General features: G+C 34.5%; 1 protein-coding gene across 1 annotated transcript; it reads right to left on the bottom strand.

Annotated features, from left to right (window-relative positions):
* Positions 1-9,358: 9,358 nt before the first annotated feature.
* On the bottom strand, positions 9,359-18,893 carry LOC133197497 (uncharacterized). The gene is made up of 2 exons (XM_061333571.1): positions 18,006-18,893; positions 9,359-12,697 (listed from the first exon to the last, which is right to left on the bottom strand). Exons 1-2 carry the CDS (start codon positions 18,476-18,478, stop codon positions 11,764-11,766), a joined length of 1,407 nt encoding a protein of 468 aa, XP_061189555.1. The 5' UTR covers positions 18,479-18,893; the 3' UTR covers positions 9,359-11,763.
* Positions 18,894-21,194: the final 2,301 nt, after the last annotated feature.

The following is a 21,194-nucleotide window of genomic DNA, read 5'->3' as shown; positions in this document are numbered from 1 at the left end:
ATTAAAAAATTCAGAAATAGACAAAAAAGAGTTACAAGCTTAGGGAAATTTTAGGATGATCCTTAGACAAACTTAGGCATGTAAATCAAAGCTGACTTATGCCTAGGTCACATTTAAATCGATGGTCGGGCGACTAATTTTTTCCCGTATCGTCGGCTGAAAAAAACAAAATCGGCCGACACTAGTATCGGACGACGCAGAGTAGTTACATTAAGTCCTAGGAACACTGATGCCTTTAAAAGTAAAAATATTTATAAGTTGGCCAACCGTCTCCCGGTCATCGTTCGCTGGGCCGCAGTTTGATTTTCAATATTTACGAAAATCCAATTCCTAAAAGTCGATCGACCGACTTTAAAAACTGTCTGCCGATGGTCGGGCGATGATCAAGGGTTAGTCGACGGACTATTCAACGACTACTTCAATTGAAGGAATCGGCCATCGACGCAGAAACATTATAACTGGGCCCGACGGACAAAAAAATTGGTCGGCCGACAAAAAAGAGGCCAAAATCGGGCTAGACAACAGCCGATGAACTGCCGACTGTCGCCCGAAGAATCCAATTTTTGCCTCAAAATACGTCGGCCGTTGGTCGTTTTTGGAAATGTGACTGGGTTTTTAGGGTCCTCCTAAATTAAGACACCTTAAGTGAGTGTAAAATGATCATACATAAATTTAAAAAATAGACATCCATGCAGGAAAATTAAAAGTATATTACTTTGAATAAAACCCTTAGTCACTATGTACAATGTATCTAGATAATATTGTTTAATTAATCTTTTCTTTCTTTTTTGATGTTGGAAAATTAAATGAGAATGGTGAGCAAACTTGATAGGATTCTTTATTCTATAGAACTTTTTTTTTTGGGGGGGGGGGGGGGTATGAGTAGACCCTTTATATCTTTTAAATATCATACCAATGCGTGTAGTAATATAGAGGAAAAAATATAACAATTTGAAGATCATATAACGAATACTTTAATTTACTAGTAGATTACGTGTATCAACACACAGACTCTTCATAGAATTGGGCAGATAAAGTGACACACCTAGAACAGGAAGAATATGTAAAAAATTGTATGCATACAATATGCTTAATCAAATTGAAGATGAAGAACATTTCCTTAATCACTATAGCAAATTTATAAAGGAAAGAGAGGGACTATTTAACTTAATTTGGGACTTTGCCTTATAAAGACAACATTCGTTGAGGTGAGCTCTGTAATCTCTGATTACCTATGTTTTTTTATAGAATATAATTTACTCATCCTGAACCATGAAAAGCGCTCGAGATTTGTTCGTGGATATTAATAACACTATGACTATAATCTATTCAGCCACACAGGTTCGCTTTATACATGTTTATGGCATGCCAAACGTTGCAATATTCGATCTCCCAATTTGCATTATATAATTTTCCATTGTGTTGTATAATTTTAATTTATCTGCTAATAATTTTCCATTTGTATTTTATAATTTTTCATTTGTTTAGGAATGACTCTAATTCTTGGCCAAATTATTCGAGTATAACCTGGTATACAAATAATTCTTGGCCAAATTATTCGAGTATAACCTAGTATACAAACAAAATTAAATTATTATTGTATAATTCGTATATGTATTCTACAATTTTCCATTTGTATTGTATAATTTTTTTTATTTGTACTCTATACAGGCACGGATCCAGGAATTTTTTCCAGGGGAGGAGGGGTCCTCCCCCAGTCCATCCCAGAAATTTTCTTAACCAGCAAAAAATGTTTTTTAAAAAACTTTAACTTCTTACCCAAACGTATGAAACCCCGAAAAATTTCTTGACAAGCGCAAAAAAAAAAAAAAAAAAAAAAAAAAAAAAAACGAACGTGAAAATCCTATTTCATCCGGACGGTTAGTTTAAACCATATTTTATTTGAAAATGACAAGCAGAAGATACAGATAAGTAGTACAAAAATCATAAAGGATTCGGAAACAAGTTTAAAAACTTATACTAATCCGTTTCCTTATTATTATGATAAGATGACAGACTGATCAAAGAGTGTCCGTCCATCCGTCGTCTGTAAACTTTTCAAACTTTCTACTTCTTCTCAAGAACCACAGGGCCAATTACAACCAAACTTGCCACAAAACATCCTTGAATGAATGGGATTTAAATTTGTTCAGAGGAAGTGTCACGCCCTCTTTCAAGGGGGGGGGGGGGTAATTAAGAATTTGTGAAAATTTGGTGGCATCTTTTAAAAATTCCCTTCTCAAAACACCTTGGGCAAGAAATGAAGAAACTTAACTGAAAGCTTCATTACATACTCTTAATTCAAATTTGTTCATATCATAACCTCAGGGGCTAGGGTGGGGCCACAAGAGGGGATCAAAGTTTTACATAGGAATATATAGGAAATCTTCTTCTCGAGAACAGCAAAACCTTGATTAGTCATATTGTTATAGAAGTATCTTCAGATAGTGTATGTTCGAATTTGTTCCAATCATGACCCTTGGGAGTAGGGCAGGGCCAAAACAGGGGGTCAAATTTTACCATAGGAATATATAGGAAATATTTTTAAAAATATTCTTCTTTTAAGTGACCCCTGGGGGTTGGGCACAGACACAACAGGGGGCCAAAGTTTTACGTTAGACCAAAATACTACAGTACCTTACTCTAAGGCTTTTTTACTTGAATCTCAGAACGTTATGATAACTAAAACCAACAAGCTTGGGGCCTATGGCGTCCCCATGTTATTCTAAATCTTTCCCACTTAATTGTCTTCCACGATCTATTTGCAGAACAAGCAACACTAAAACAATAAAATATGAAGATTTGTAAATAAAAACCCATGCTACCTTGATTATTTGTTTGACAGGACAATTAGAAAACTCCCTTGTGAGATCACTTTTCCATACTCTTCACGTATCATAAGATACTCTCAAACGTTTGAATGAGATTAAATTGATCAGTTGAGCTTTAGTGTCACAATATCCAAGTATCACAAGATAACTTGAATTTTAATGTTTGCTCTTTTGTTCACTGTGGGATGGGTACCCATTGTTGAGGGTTTAAAATAAACAAATAAAAGAAGCACGGTAACTGAGATAATAGTACTGGAAAATGACCTGCCTTTTGTCTAGACCGCAAGATGATGTAGTACTAACCTTGTTTAAAAGTTTCATGCGAAGCAGATTCATTTTGTTAAAATTATGACATTCAAACCAAGTCGACATCACAACTAGGGTACTAGCTAGTTTCATGATTTTATGAGAAAATAAATTACAGAGAAGAAGAGGAAATACCTATTTCAAACAATATTTCATCATATATTAAGAGAAACTTGAAAAAAGTGATGCGATAACATTTTTTAAGCTGAAAAGTCTGTTAACTTTTCACATTTTATTCTTCTCAAGAACCACTAGACCAATTTTAACCGAAGTTGATTCAAAGCATCCCTGTGAAGGGGATTCTTAATTGTTAAAATGAAAGGCCAAGCCCCTTCCAGAGGGAGATAATCAAGAATAGGCTAATATAGGGCGGGGTCATTTAAAATCTTCTTCTCACAAGAACCACTGAACCAGAAAAGCTGAAACTTATATGGAGGCTTTCGGAGGTAGTGTAGATTCTAAATTATTCAAATCAAGCTCCCTGGGTGTAGGGTGGGGCCACAATATGGTATCAAAGTTTAACATTGAAATATGTAGGAAAAAATCTGGAATTTTTTTTTTTCAAAAACCACTGGGCAAGGAACGACAAAACTTATGTGAAAGCCTCCTAAGATAGTATAGATTCTAAATTTTTCACGTCCCCTGGGGATGAGGTATGGCTACAATAGGGAATCAAAGTTTCAAATTGAAATATATAGGGAAAATATCTTAAAAAAAAAAAAAAAAATTCTTCTCGTGAACCACTGGACTAGATTGTAAATTATTCAAATCGTGTCCCCTGGGAGTAGGGTGGGGCCACAATAGGGGATCAGGTTTAAATTAAGATATATAAAAAAAAAAAAACTGTAAAAATCTTCTTTTCAAGTTTTTAATTTGGGACGACAATATGAATTATATAGGGGAAAGTCTTTAAAACTCCTCAAGAGCAAATCCATGATGAATCATATTAATGTGAAAGCATACTCTGGTAGTTTAGATTCAATTTTGTTCAAATCACGGCCCCTGTGTATAGGATGTAGGATGGGGTCACAAAAAGCGATTAAAAATACAGGAATATATGTATTTGGGAAAAAAATCCAAAGTGACTCAAGTAAGCGTTGTGGTCCTTGGGCCTCTTGTTTGTTTTTTAATGGGAGGGGAGTGTCCTTTAAACCGTTTTTATTGTATTTTCATAATTTAATTGAATATTATAGGTAGGGAAAATACCATCACTGGGGTAATATTTACATAATCCTGAATAATGTTCAATACTGAGTATATAGACTGCAAAAGTAGGTTAGTGACAGGCCTAAAGAATGATTTAAGGTCACTTTACTGAAGATCAATGTCCAACAGATAAGAACACAGGGACCTGTACAATTATTTTTCTTCTAAGTTTCTTTAAGTTGCCGTCATGAAGCATTATGAATATTTTTTCCCTTCAAATTATGAAGAAATTGTGAATTGCAGAAAAATTATGACATGACAATTTTTTTCCTTTTTTTTTACCTATAAGTTTATCACATACAGAAAGTTTTTATACATGCTGGTGCCCATATCATGATTATGTCGTGGTGATTCTAAAAAAAAATATTAGTCAACGGTAAAGAAAAAAAACTTTTGAAGCCTCTCAATCGTTCGTGACAATATGAAGCATAAAATATATGCGTTCTTTTTTTCTACATATTGCATTTTCGCCGAGTTTCCTCTATTGTTCATTCCTCCACGTGCCCCAGTGCTAAAAATAGCGCCACGCGACGTTTCATAAAAACGGGAGGTAACTCTAAAACTAAGACAACGATTGGCACTTACGTTCATTTTATCAGAAAACTAATAAAGTTAATACCGGTACTTAAAAACAAAGCATGAGGAATTGATTAGGCCTAAATACAAAGAATAGGAAATTTTGAAAGGGCTCATTTTTTTCTGGGCATAGAAATCGGATGCTTGTTGATTATCATGTTGTTAATTACTGCTCGTGTCATTTTTTGTAAATCTGTTACCGTATAGTGAACACGTTGGAATTTCCCAAAATTACATGTATGTGTACAGGATAATTAATTCACAAGATATTGATCATCAGCTGATTGACTCTCCATTGTCACGCTTCACAGCATAGTCACCGATCAGCGGCCGTGTTTATTTAGCACAGTCTACTTTCCCTCGAGGCATGCGAGATGCATGGCAGTCGTAGTATAAACACATTTAACTACTCAAGTCATTAAAAAGTAGGTGTACATACTAATATGCAATAAAAATTTAATCATGGCGGCCGCCGATTTTAACCATGGCGCAGCTCGTTTAACCATGGCGCACATAAATTTAACCATGGCGGGCCGCCATGGTAAAACCCCTTGTGGAGAACCCTGTGCATGTACATAACATCTATAATTTGAAGTATTTGGATCCGCGCCCAATTTCATTCAAACACATGTATGTCATGTACAAACGTTCTCATAAAATCATCATTACAATATGATGAATATTTTATATAAAAAGAATCTTCTGTACACTTTTAAAGAATAAGCAACCAAATCTATTATACGATTGACTATATAAATGGTTTGTTGATCGAGAAATGAACTTTAAAAAATGTTTATAATTCATTTTTAGTGATACACTTGCTAATTTTCATGTACATACGCATTAATTAGCTAACTCGATAAATTGTGCAGGAAATTTACATGCCGACGGCTGCGTAGAAATATATCGATTGGAAAATTACTCGGGTCCAAAACGGATGTAACGGATCCAAAAGCCTGTAGAACACAAAGATGATAATTATAATTTTCTTAAAAAGTTTTTAAAATAAAGAATTCTTCGTTGTAATATTATCTATATAATTTCTTTCTCCATCTGCAAAACATTTCCATTTCTATCTCCCCCATCTTTTTCTCATAAGCGGGGGCACACTTTTCTAAATTTGCTTGTTTATAATTGGGATTAGTTTACCTCTTCTGAAGTTTTAATTTATATTTATTACTGGTTCACTGAATGTTTTCTTTTACTGTCCTAAGCGGCATCTAATATGCAAATGGTTAATCAATATTTAATTATTGCTCGCCTTATAGTGAGAATCATAGAGTGGTTTTGCAAATATTTTCAGAATGTCAGTCGTATTTGCCAATTACTCTTTTTCAGCAAGATTAACATTTACCGCTGCAATTAATATTGGATCAGGTCGCATTTTACATGTCTTTATCGTAGCAATTGATATTTTCTTGAATGTACATGTAATGTCCTTATTTAATTGGACAAGTGTATAACAGATAATAAAAATGGCATCATTTCTAGAGTGAATTCAAGGCAACCAAACACGTTGCCAGATGTCGAGTCAGAGTAATTTAGTCTCCCCTTTCCGCTTATTGTTAACATTTTGAATCTTGTGTTCGACAAAACGCCAGTGTTCAGGCTTTTTCTACTTTCCATTTTCCATTTTATAAATCAAGTTAGTGTTTTAATCAAATACATTGTATGATTATACATTACATTTGAATTTTAATCATACACTAGATGATTGTACATTGTATTTGTAAGAGTTTTGTCAACTTATATTAGTACTAATTTAAAAAATGGCACATTGGATAGTAAATATTGTATTTTTTCCTGCTTAGGATTGGGATAATTTTAATAATAGCCTTGGAATGCCTTTCTGCCAATCTGCAAATCTATTGTATGAAGTTCTAGAGTACCTATGGCATAGAGTTTTAAAGTATTTATGGTGTAGAGTTCTAGATTACCTATGTTGCAGAGTTCTAGAGTACCTATGGTATAGGGTTCTAGAGTACCCTATGTTTAGAGTACCTAAGGTATAGGGTTCTAGAGTACCTATGGTATAGAGTTCCAGAGTACCTATGTTTTAGATTTCTAGAGTACCTATGGTATAAAGTTCTACAGTACCTATGGTATAGGGTTATAGAGTACCCTTTGTAAGGGAGTTCTAGAGTACCTATTTGGTATAGAGTTCTAGAGTACCTATGGTATAGGGTTCTAGAGTACCTATGTTATAGAGTTCTAGAGTTCTTATGGTATAGAGTTCGGGAGTACCCATTTTAGAGAGTTCTAGAGTACCCTATGTTATAGAGTTCTAGAGTACCTATGGTATAGAGTTCAAGAGTTCCTATGGTATAGAGTTCTAGAGTACCTATGTTATAGAGTTCTAGAGTACCTATGTTATAGAGTTCTAGAGTTCCTATGGTATAGAGTTCTATAGTTCCTATGGTATAGAGTTCTAGAGTACCTATGTTCCAGAGTTCTAGAGTTCCTATGTTTTAGAGTTCTATAGTACCATTGGAATATAGTTCTAGAGTACCCTATGGTATAGAGTTCTAGAGTACCTATGGTATAGAGTCCTAGAGTTACTATGGTATAGAGTTCTAGAGTACCTATGGTATAGAGTTCTAGAGTACCTATGGTATAGAGTTCTAGAGTACCTATGGAATATAGTTCTAGAGTACCCTATGGTATAGAGTTCTAGAGTACCTATGGTATAGAGTTCTAGAGTACCTATGTTATAGCGTTCTAGAGTACCTATGTTATAGAGTTCTAGAGTACCTATGTTATAGAGTTCTAGAGTTCCTATGTATGGTCAAGAGTTTTTAAAGTAATGTTCGGCTGAGGTTTCATTGTTGGAGAAAAACAAATTTCAAGGGTTCTTTTAACTTCCTGTAAGAAACAGCTCAAATAAATACATACCAGTATATATAATACATACAATCTTATTTTCAGGACTTATCAGTAATTTTGCCCAATGGGATACCATTCTTTTAAAATACACTGTTGCATCCAGAGCGAGTATGTTAAATTAAACCCCAAGTGGGGAATTGACGTGCTCCAGAAACAGTAATTTGGAACAGCCACGCCGGGATATAGGGTTAGCCGTCCCCGAATAAAGTAAATAGAAAAATTATGGCTGTTCTTCAGTGAAAACAAACATTTTCTTATACAATGTAATTCCCCTATAAGGCGTTGCGTAGGGAACGTTGGAACCATTCCTGATATAACTCCTAATCTTTCTCCGTAAGCTATGATGACACAAGGATGAGTGCAGATAAATGTGGTCTCGTAAATAAAAGAGATTTTATTATATGCTGTTCAAAAAAAGAATCGCAAAGTAAAATTTTAGCGACTTATTAAGACATACAGGTTACTTTGTAGAATGATGTTCTGATAACAAAGAAATATGCTAAACAAAAGGTGCACAATCCAAAAGGTCCAATGATAGCCATAAACTTCATCCCAATGGACCCAAATGAGTGTATTAAAAACTATAGGAATGCTATCCCACTCTAAATGTACAGCTTGTGTCAGCTGTTGCAGAGTCAGGGCATGCGGATGTCTTTGGCGGATATGCCTAGATACATTTTACCCAATGCATGCTAAATGAGGTTTAAATCTGGCGATTTAGATGGCTATGGCAGAACAGGATGTCGTGGTTTTACAAGAATCCGCTTGTCAAACGAGCCGTACGTGCTTGTGCATTTTCAGATTGAAATACGGCTCCAGAATGCTGCCTGCGCAGGTTGGACATATTCAGAGTATCATTGTGTCGTCAAAGTCCTTTGAACATGAACTAATCAGTCGTGTTTATATACAATACCGTTGTCCATATCATTACACTACCACCACCAAATCTATCATCTCCCGGAGGCAGTTTTCTGCAAAACGACCACTACGAAGTTTTTATGTGCTCTGGCTCTTCCATCATGCAGGCTTTGCTGTAAAACTTTTGGACTCATCGCTAAACCAAACTATTCAGCGGTGTTACTGTGGCCATATATACTCTTGGTCTGAGACCTTTGAAGTCGATATTTGCGGTATTGTGGGGTCAGAACAATGGCATAATAAGTCCCCCGGCTCCAATTCCAGCATCCCGTAGTCAATTGCAAACGGTCTTGTTTGATAGTCTGTGCAGTTCAGGGGAAGCTAATACTGTAGACGACGTCATTTTGGAAGTTGATGAAGATAACACGAACCAATGAAGCGATCCTGTGGTGCTGTCACGCATGGTCTGCCATATTTCTGGCGATCAAAAAAATTCAACCTATAGCCGTAGACTCAGATACAACCTAGACTTAAACTCAGATACAACCTAACCCTAAGCTCAGATACCAGTGAGGACGACTTCTCGATTCCGTTTCATCAATTTGCAAATTGGTGTTTCATCTCTAAGTTTTTAAAACAAATGCTGCCATTAGTAAAGGAGGAACTTAAAACTGTAATGATCAATAACACTCAATAAGTCAATAAATTAAATAATTTAATAACAATTAGAATGAACAGGATGGAAAACAACTTGAGCAAAGACAAACATTCAATTCATGTACACAGAGGTCCACTATTTTCGATCAACAGTTGAAAAACTGGATAGGGTAAAACACTTAATTCCTTACACACCCAACACCTCACCCTTACACACCCAACACCTCACCCCACCATCTGGCAAATATTAACACACACTGAACACAAGCACACAAAATTAGCGAATATGAACAAATCTTCAAAATGAACGATCAAAATCCACGTACATTATTAAAAAATATACATTTTCATTTTATATTTTTTAAAGTAATTCTAAAATGTATCTCTATCATACTCTTTAGACTGAAAATACACGATAGAGGATTTAATAAGAAATGCTATGGATAAATAATGTTTCAGTTGATGGCACAGAAATATAAAAACACCATATAATGAAAAATTTAAAACGTTAGCATCAAGGAATTCCTGGTGTTCATTTCAGAAACGGTAAACTCGTACACGATAACATTCTGAATATGTGATTTTAAGCGGAAACAGGACTAAACAATGGTTGTACATTTTAGTTTCAAAAATCTAAAATTTTAAAATACATTTGTGCATAGTAATTTTTATGAGTAATTCAAAAAAATCACCAACAGAAACATATAACGATATGTATAAAAATATTTCTTATTGCAAGGCCAAATTTTCGCTTAAAAAATGCAAATCAATCGCATGAAGATGCACAAACCTCTCTCCTGCGTCACAATTCTCATCCTGACAATTGTCTTTGTACTTGTTTGCTTGCATGTCAAGATGACTAAATGACAAATGGTCATGCTGTTCTTGAGAAAACTATTAATTTTTTCCTACGCAAGTGAGTTAAGGCTAAGCATAGACGTTTCTATGAAAATAAAGTAATTAAAACGCATAAGGGCTATAATTATTATGCAGAAAAGGTTAAAACTTATTTTCTAATGAAAACTTGGTACCCGCGACAAGTAATAGCCAGTACACACTCGGCACACCTCGGCCGATTCGTACCTCATCAGTTTGATGAAGGTGACGGAATCAGCCGAGGTTTGCCGAATGAGCCAGTACACATTATGACGTCATATTATGACGTCATTGCTCTCTACTACACAAAGTTATAAAGAACATCAACAAAAAAGCTTGGGCGCAAGGGCATAACCTATTTATTTTTAAAGAAACAGGGTATAATTAGAAGCAGAATATTACAAGGATTTGTGATATTGCTGCACAAATGTCGACCAATTAATTGTTTAGTTACTATTTGTAAAGTTTTGAGTTGATATGGGGTAAAAATTCACAGTCCAGTATTAGTTTCCTCAAATTTTTATCAAACGAGAAAATGCATAGAATTTGTGCAGCACTTTTATTAATCTTTAGAGTATTCTTCATAGAATTATACTTTATTTACTTAAAATTAAATAGGGTATGCCCTTGCGCCAAAGCCGTCTGTTGATGTGTTTTATTACTTTGAGTAGTAAAGAACAATGACGTCATAATATGACGTCATAATGTGCACTAGCTATAACATGCCTTGGGAACTAAGTATGTATAAGAAAATGAATTTAAGCTTTCTCTGTATAATAAATATACCTCTTATGCATTTTTATTAGCTCATTTGCATAGAAACGCCTATACCTAGCCTTAAATCACTTGCGTAATGAATTGCTATATAAAACTTTAACCTGTTGTGGTTCCAACCTATCACAAGGTTAAACAAATTCTTTGAATCTACATTCAGTACGGAAACTCTAATATTGCTTTTTTTTTCTTTTGTAACAGGTTTGTTCTAAAAAAAATATTTAAAAGAAACCCCTATTTTCTGAACTTATTTCAAATCCCACCCTTGAAAAGCGTTTCCCTCCATGTGAACAGGCATGGATCATCATCACAGAAACTTAGTGCCAAGTTTGAATGAATTTGGGTGAGTGATTCTGAAGAGGGAAACGGCAGACGGACGCTAGACTCTTTTTTTCATCAGAAAAGCTCACCTAAGCTTTTGGCTCAGGTAAGCTAAACATGTATAAAGCCTAACAATGAGTTACTAGGGTTTGAAAAACCAACTTCTTCACATGGTTCAAAATATTGCATACAAAATTTAGCATAATCTCATCTGTTAATTGGAGAGTTGTGAATGACGTCGGAGATACTACTACATTTATCACAAGTATTATTACAATATTGGTTTTCGGTTCAGACTGGGTTTTTTTTATATGAAACAAAGAGACATCATTCTTTAGATTTCTCCATAATCAACAAAACACAAAATGTACATCAATTATCAATCGATAACCGTCTATCATGCACCAAGATTTACAATATTTTGGTGAAGGCACAGTACAGTCTCTCTCTCTCTCTCTTACACAATGAGTTGATGTTAACTAAATGGTAATGGACCTAATTGTACATCCTTTAGATTACCCCATGTTCGTTGTACATTATTGAGTAATTTATCTTTATACACTAGAATGCTGTCATCTTTAGTTCGTGGTTGCTTATCTCCGGGGTTTTCCCAGTCTCTATAGTGATGCATTAACGCCTCGCCTGGCTCTACAAAGTGCTCTCCTCCTCCCCGGAAACGGTTCACGGAATGAATACCAAGGGCCTCTACGTTTTGGGGGTTAACTATATATTTCGATCTATGCTTCCTAGGAAATATCTTACTTTCCCTGAACTGTTTTAATAAGGTCACTAACTTATATTTTTGAGCGATATGTTTTCCAGTGAAATTAAGATCTGTGTCGGGCCAGTCTTTTCGGAAGAAGGTATTTCGAAACATGTACGATCCTTTGTTTTTTGGTAAAGTTGCAAATAGCTCACTCCAGTTCGCGTGCTTTCGTGGTATGATAAATTCGTCAAGATCCTGAAAGACAACGAATGGGGATTTGTACCTATTTCTATAAAGACAATCATTCAAAGCACCTAACTGGCCGAAGTAATGTATCTCCACCGGAATGTTCTTCTTTGGCCACGTGTCGACCTGCATTGGGAGATTCCATTGGATGAGCTCGACACCCTTATCCTTGTAATAATCCAAAACTCGGACAACATTTTTGTTTATGCTATACTTGTAAAAAACAAAATGGGAGGCACCAAGAATCTTGTTAAGTTCAATCATTTCTACTAATTCATATGCTTTGCTATAATTAAAGTTGAGAGGAGTGACGCAGACTGTGAAATTGCCATTGTTTCCTTCCGGTCCATGAACATAGATTGATGATGTTGGTTTGCCGCACTCTGACGTCACCATAGAAACTGTTGTTGGTTTCATCTTGGCAGGCACTGAACACATGTAAAATGTACATGTAAACCTACAAAAGAAAACATTGTAACAGTAAAGCAGGGAGTGCATTTGATATACCCACATTTAGCTGCAGAACTGTAGCGTTCTGGTTTTATATTTTAGTCTTTGACCATAACGCTACAAATAAAGTGCAATTTACGGCGCAAGATTTTCTGCGCGCTTTGGGATGTATTTCGCCACTTTCCAGCATTGGTCAATCAACGACCTTTCGCCCCTAATTCTAGACATATTCTATGACCAACCTGTATATTTATCCACCTCCTACCCGTTTATAACTTTATAGTCGTCTCTACAAACCAATAAACGCGTTATGCCACCCGACAACAAATTCACAACAAGCGAGTTATTAATTAATTCTTATTTTCCCAGTAAGTGTTCACCCAATCTTTTTAGAACATTAAAGGATTATTCTTTAAAACATGTCGAAGTCGTTTCTGAAAAACATTGGAATCTGTTGAATAATGTTTGTCATTGTTGCCAAGGAAACAAAAATGTGAGTTTTTTTTTTAACTCTGATTTCTTCGTTAACCTACTTTAAACTGCGTAATACTGATGTGTAAGCCCCCCCCCCCCTTTCTAGGGCTTGAAATTTTCAAAATACCATGAAAGCTGAAGAAAATTTCATTTTTTTTTTAAATTTCAAAATTGTTGCCTCCTCTGCTTTAAACTCCAGCACTGCACCGCTGGGGGTCAGTTCGGAGTGACAAAAGTTATTGCTTGCAATGGCAAAATTTCAAATTGCTCGTATTCTGTTCAAAAGCTGAAAAGTGAATAAAATGAGAGGAAATGAATAATCCTTTCCTAAAACCAAAAGGATTGTTACGATTTTCCCCGCGGAAATTCCAGTTTTGTTTACCATATTACTATAAGGAAAAGGCATGGCAAGCTTAAACACCCATGAATTACAAACAGCATATTCCTACAGAGACAGAAGACATGTACAGGAATTGATCTACCTCATTAACCGTACAAACTTTAATGTAAGATGTGGTTCAAATGACAAAGACATTTTAGCTTTGGGATATATATTTTGACCTGCCATGTTAGTGGCATCCTGATATTTCTCATTGCCCAACTGTTGAATTGCAGTTTACACTTTTTGATCTGACAAAGTGCAAGTTTTCAAAGTTAATTTAATATTTTATTCACAGATCTAGAAGTGAATAGGACTGAGCAGCAGGCTAAGCCTATTTTAGCCCTCTCCCTACAAGTTTAAGTTGTATTAGACACTAGTAAGTGCAATAAACAAATTGCGGTAAAACGAATTCAAATTACATTGATTATTTGTTACAGAGTTGGATTAATACGATCTTTTTTATATCATTATAAAAATTAAAGACATTTTTTAAGATTATACATATTCAATCTCTTCGGTCAGACCCGTATTTAGCTAGTTAATGTCGTTGACGGGTTCGAGTGCTCTGACAAGATTGTTAATGCTCAATTCGTGTGATCTCTGCGTTGCTTAGCCTGTACGGGGACTGTATACAACATTGATACGGCCACTAATTCAAGTCAAGTGCAGGTTTATCTACATCAGGATTCTGAAGGAAGAAAACACGGTAAACCACAGCATTAGGAAATAATGCACTTAAATAAACAGCGAAACATTGGCTGACACAATTTGGACGTTTAGAATTTTAGATACCTAATTTTAGTACTAAGTTCCAGGTAATCAAGTTTGCAGAGAGTCGCGTATCAATCCATCAGTTCGACAATTAAATTCCTGTGTCTCCCAGCGCGCCCTCTGCCGTCTTGGAACCCACAACATAAAGCCGTCCAGTTTTCCGTTTACCTTGCAGGATAGGGTGAGATATTGAAAGGTTTATTGACAAGATATAATACCAAATGATCCACGTTCCAAAGTTAATAAAAGATGAAAGAATACTTATATATCACTTAACAAAGGAGGATCTAACATTGGATCTAGGAAGCCCCGTGTTCTGAAATCTTGGATCCGTCCCAGCTAAATGCAATTTTCTTGTTTTGCTTTGTGTTTTACAATAAATCTAAAAATATTTTATAGTAAAAAGTAAACCATTCAAAAAATACATCTTTCAGATTAATTTATCATGTTCTTTTTTAAACAAAATTCCTGGACACCCCCCCCCCCCCCAAAAAAATAGAAAGACGTATCTATCCATGTACTCTGCAAAATTCTATACATGTAGTTCATATACACTCAATTTTTCTGAAACTCTTATGCATAAAGTGACTGATTGCACTTAAACGGATTTTATATCAATTGCAGGTGGTGCTTAGATATTCTTCCTGTGTGTTTTTTATCTCGATTTTTTGGCGGGGGTTATTGATTTTAAGCCTGAATTTTTCTTTTGCGACATGTAATTTTTATCTGAACACGGTCGTATTAACACTACGGATAAATTATTTACTTTGTAAGGTCAAATATCTCATGCTTTTCTGAGAAATATTTCCTGAATTATATTGCATTAAAATATTGTTTCCAATCAAATCAATATAAAATAAATGGATGTTCCTTTTTTATACTATCTGGCGATAGATTTTCAAAAAGATAGCTATGACAATATTCATAAAAAGGTACTTGCTCTTGCCACATGTCAATGAATAATATATACACCAGGTAGTAAACTGATGAAGGTAAAGCTTCGATTACCCGCCGTCGGAGTAAACCTTCTACTATTCTTAATATTTATCTACCTAATTAACCGATCTATTATCATATTCTCCTTCAATGTGATGAACGGCATTTCAAATATACGCAAAAAGCCGCGCAAACGGTATTAGTATATATCGAAATTAACGAGGTTTAATCTTGTTTGCAAACTTGAGAAAATTGGGAGTACAGTGTAAATACTGAATATCTACTATATAATTGGGTGTATGACGTGATAAAGTAATTGATTTGAATGTGTCCTTGCAAATTCCTCATAAAGCTTCATTTTACACAACAGCCTTGTAGTACTGTACAAGTTACTTTGATATTAATTAAATTCAGATTAACCCTTATCTTACATTAATGATAGAAACTTATCCACAGGTTTTGGACTTTCGAGCCCACGATACCCTTTACGTTTTGTTTTTATCTACAATATTGAACGTAAAACATATCTTAATTGTCACTTGTGCAATTAAAGATATTTTTTCTTGTGATTACGTGTAGTTCAAACTACAGAAAACGAAGAGTTAAATTATTTAAACATTTTTTTTTGTTATTGTATAGCCCCTTCCTATGATGTAAAGTAAAAAAAAAAATCCATTTGTTGTAAAAGCACTTAGAAAGAATATACATTGTATGTGTGTATACATGTATATGTTTTATACAGGTATGTACAACTTTTGATTATTACATCTTCTAAACAACAGACCCTATCCGTCTACTTTCTTCATAGTTCAGACTGCACGGGGGAAAAAATTGCTTTTCTGAATTAATGATATTGCTAGAATTAACTTTTTATTTTAAATAAAAAAAAAGATTCGAAACAAAACAAAAGCAGGACAAAAAAGTGATAATAATACATGTTACATATATTTTTTTTGAATTCATATACCTACATGTACATCTAGAGATGCTGACCAGAAATTTAATTCCTAATGCAATAATAAAAGTTTAATTAATTCATCCGTTTTCTGCAATTTGAACTTATCATAAAAGAAATATTTTTAAAAAGAATGTTCGTTTTATTTTAAAACACTTTTTTGCACATAACGACGAAAGTTTGAATAAACAGCAAAAAGGGGCCATTACAAAGTAAAAGTATCAGGTCAACTTGAAACCCCCTTCCCACCATCACCATCTTTTTTTGCGCAATTATGCAAAAGTGTTTTGTTTTGAACATATTTTATTGAATAAATCAAAAGGATTGTAAACAAGTGTGCTTCTTTGTTGAAGACTTAATGAGATGCCCTTGGGTTTATTGGCTGGTTTACCTGTTGTTACCGGTACTTTACAATCTTTCTAAAGTTAGATTTTGCTGCGAGAAAAGGAGCATTAAGTATCAGGCACTGTTTATAAAATTTTCAATAGATACTACGACTTCCAATTAACTGCTCCTGTTTTATATTCAGTTACCTATAAAATCTGAGGTTTAACCGGCAATCACTGCAACCCGGATCCGAACATCTGATGAGATGGGTTCATACAGAGTCTCTATGTTATATGGAAGTACGTAAATAGCAATAATAAACCGTGATAGATAAAGCGAACAATAATGTAAAAAAGAAAAAATAGGGAGAGAGAGAGAGAGAAATGGGTTTATATATGCATAATGGAGCCAGACAGATAAATGACTTTAAAATATGTTTACCGTTGACGATCTTAATTTTTTCTAACACGCATTAAACTGAGAAAACTGGGGTGGGGGGTAATTTTAGGATATTGTTTTGTCAGAAACAAATTATAATTCCTTAATAAAATACTTGTTTCAAAATTATAATAGTATATACATCAAAGCTTCTTATCATTTTCCTGCAAATCTAAAGATGTCTACTCGGTTTGTGTATAGACCTTTTGTATACATGTAGATGCATGTAATAAGCGTTATTAATATAAAACGTTAATAAGGTGCCCCTGGCTAATAGTGATTATTTGAATTTATAACCTATCAACTTTCAACTGTGTTTACAAATTGCTCACCTTTTTTTTTCTTTTAGACTTTTCCGGAATGAAACTTGAGATTTACCGCATGACATTGTGAAACAGTTTGACCTAACGCCACATAAGAAATGTCTGCATACGGTATATTGTTTGATGTTTATCAGATAAGAAATATATGAAAGACTCAAAAGTGAAGAAATAAAGGAAGGTACATGAAGCTGTTCATATGTTCAACTTTCAGTAAAAGATCAAATAAGTAAAATTAATAGATTAAATCTATACCGGATAGGTCAAGTTATAAATGATGCTCCGGGTGTTTTTTATAGTTCTATAATTCAAGTCTTAATTCAAGAATGTGTGTGTATCAATTCTCAGTAACACATGAATACGACTTCGGAAAAAGAGGAAAAGATTTTGTTATTGATACGATAATATACGTAGTTTACATATATTTCTGACATATTGCAAATAATTTTGAAAGGTTTGATATAAAATTATCCTTCAATAGATCTTTTCCCTAAACACATTGAAAATGTGTGTAAAGTTCACTGAATACCTCGTCTTCAAAATAACTATCAAATTTGTATTAAAATAAAGGGATATATATATATTTCACACGTTTAATGTGTGTGTGTATATAGTGTTTGACTTCCTGTTACCTCAGTCACGTTCACATAAAGATTGAAGTTTTTTAACATAGTTTTTTAATATCCAGTCGACACATGGTATGTATACGTACCTTTTGCCTTTCCCCTCTGGCATGTCTCTCTGGGAGGCTGTTGTAACCTCCAGTCGTCCATCTTCCCCCCAGAGTTGACACCGTAAGGGGGAGCCGGAGTTCTTGTTCCGTGCCCCGATCACCACCACTTGGTTTCGACTGGGCTCGAAATACGCTGAGTAGACATACACATTGTTTCCATTCGCTGATTGCCAATAGTCCCTTAGAATATTAGTAGGGGGTTCAAGTCCTGGGCATTTTGAACCTCGACTTCCTGCAGTGTCTATTTTGGGGGGCAATGGTTTGACAATATTAGGGGCCTTGTTAAAATTGGGTTTAACCTCGTGCTGCTCACGAGTCGGTGATGCTTTCTGACTTTCAGTTTCTTCTATTGGTGCATAAATAATTCCCTCATTTTCAGAACGCCATATGAGGATGGTACATAATGTATATACACCCACCACAATATATATCCAGCGTTGTACTCTTCTCATTTCTCTCGAATCAAATCCTCAATCATACTCTGGCACTGTGTTTATATTCTGTTACATTATGTACACTGTCTTTCTTGTCATCTAGCTGGTCGATAAAATCCATCGATCCTTAGCGAAATGTTTCTTTTTTTCCACCCGAAATGGAGTCCATGAAAATATTTAATTATTACCGGTCACGCTCCACCTACATTGTCACGACAATAATGGTTTACTTTTATTCAATTATTTAGCAATCCAATGGACATGCACTGACCTGATTATGGTGAATGAAAAATCCGATATTGTTTCCAAACACAGTCAACATGATGATTTCACAGTCATTTCGATTTGACGGTTATACACTGCTTACTGGCGAGGCGTCGATGTATTTCCTGTTCCGACCTATAAAAACCTAGAGAATATTAAATGAAAACACGCACTGTGTTAAGCCCTCCCTCTGGTATACTGTACACTTGTGCCTATCGTCATATGGACTTTAAAATACCTTAAACAAATAGTATGCATATATTTAGGCCTAATCTAGTATCGAATATACATGTACATGCTGGAAGCCGGCTGATTTAAATACACATGTCCGCGGTTCTTCTATTAACTAGTGAATAAAACAGATCAGAATTGCGGTCGTTAAATGCAATTTTATTTTATTTCCGTAAATTCGTTTACAAATTACGATTTCTCATATTCATTTTAATCTCTCTCTCTCTCTCTCTCTGTCTCTCTCTCTCTCTCCGGATTTTTATTATTATTATCATGTAACTGTTCTTATCACATTTCCTGTTTCATCTACTTATATATATATATATATATATATAGATTGTACTTGGGGATAACACGGATCCCTGGATCCGCATTGTCATCAGTTACATTAAAATAATCCTTTTTTAAAAATAATCTTTGCATGTATTGCATAACACATCCATATGGGTCAAGCAACACAATTCAATAATAATATAAAAACAGAGAACAATGAATGTATAATTACATGTTACACCGACGTAGAGCTTTAATTTCTTGATTCTAGTGTTTGTTTAGGCGATATAACTTCAGAAGTTGGACTAAGTATACATTCAAGTTTCTGTATGGGGATTTAAGACAGAATGAAGAACAATTATCTAACATGGTTTTTATTAGTATATTCTTTGCTTGTATTTTAAAGTTACATTGTAAAAGGGAATTCGTCATCAACAGCATGACATAAATTGTAAAATTTTTGCTGTCGATGTATGTCTACCAGTTTCTGTCAGTAGGCAGTGGTCATCAGAAGAAGAAAAGAACTTGTGTCTTCCTTTACGACTCAAAATAAGATCACATATAAAAAGTTACATATAAGCTCATGAACAAGAGAATAAAAACATCCCCTATTCATTGTAACTGCAGAGAATTAAATTTTGATATCAAATTAAGGACATTGGCAAGTCAGGGTTTTCCGGAGAAAAAAGGTTTAATACATGGGTTTTTTCGCTTATAAACTAGTGATTGAGAGTGATCTCCCGTGTAGAATTCTCTAAGCGGTGAAAACCAATAAAGCGTATGTCACAGAGGTAAACATAAGCACTTGTACCTCCTTCAACGGGTAGAATCATCTATACAGCAAGAAAGAAAAGCTGTAATGGCTTTGTTGTACATTGTATTCAGGGACAAAGAGCCAACAGGTCATTATTTACCATAGTTATGCTCAGTTTGCTGGAAAGGGCAAAGATGTGACATATGCTGAAAGGTAGGTCGACCATGCCGACTGAGAACAGTTCTTAGGTCATGTGAAGGAATCGGCATTTAGTAACTACGAATAAAAGTTTTAAAAAAATCCATGACAATATTTCTATGACAATGTGTTTCAATTCAGTCAATTACATGATAAAACAATCAACCAGTCTCTTGACCAATTTTAGCTGTTAAGGGGCGCAACTCAAAAATAATGATCGGTGCCGGTATATCCATGTCTTGTTTCTAAATATACATTTTTAGCCAAAATATCTAGAAGTCATAGGAAATGAAGATACAATAATGTATATAATACAAAAGCTGTATGAAATAAATGGGTTTTGAAGAAATATTATGGTGAAAAATTATGTAGGTCCCTTTTATCAACATTTCACATAGGAAATGCATTAAGAATTGTGAAAACTCTAATTTGACAAAATCTAAAAAAGAATGATGGATTGGTAGGTAAAACGATCCAGAATATAGCCTGTTTAGTACATTTAAACCTACTCAAAAGTTCTTGAAAAATTCTATACAATAACCAGGAACCTTGCCAATGTCCTTAAAAAAAAAGTTATTCTGAGAAAAGTCCACTGTTGTTTTTTTCCTTTCTTCTGATGAATGTGCAAGAGGATTTTATCTGACCAAATATATGCGCGATATTTATTATTTACACAAAGTTATCCTGTATTGTTTGATCTGATGAGCAAATAAGGATGTAAACTGAAAGGAATATTTACATTAAAGTAATAAATGTAATAAAATCTGGTATCACGAAATTAAAAATCAATACATATACTATGATGTATCTTTCGAACCTAGAAGCTTATGATCTGTACATGTATACATCTGATTGTGAACAGATTACAAATACACTTTAGCAAATGAAAGGAAAGGCAAAAAAAGCATGTGTCCCTGGTATGTGTCTGATATAAAGATCTGACAACGCTTTTGCTATTACATTGTTTTGGTAATACATTAAGTTATGACGTGTTTCATCTCTAATATAGTCCAG

This window comes from Saccostrea echinata, unplaced genomic scaffold (genome assembly GCF_033153115.1).
Source record: "Saccostrea echinata isolate AGI-Se365-2 ecotype Australia unplaced genomic scaffold, CSIRO_AGI_Sech_v1 ptg000030l, whole genome shotgun sequence".
NCBI classification, from domain to species: Eukaryota; Metazoa; Mollusca; class Bivalvia; order Ostreida; family Ostreidae; genus Saccostrea; species Saccostrea echinata.
Note: the sequence above shows the minus strand (reverse complement) of the source record. Positions and strands in the feature narration are given on the sequence as shown.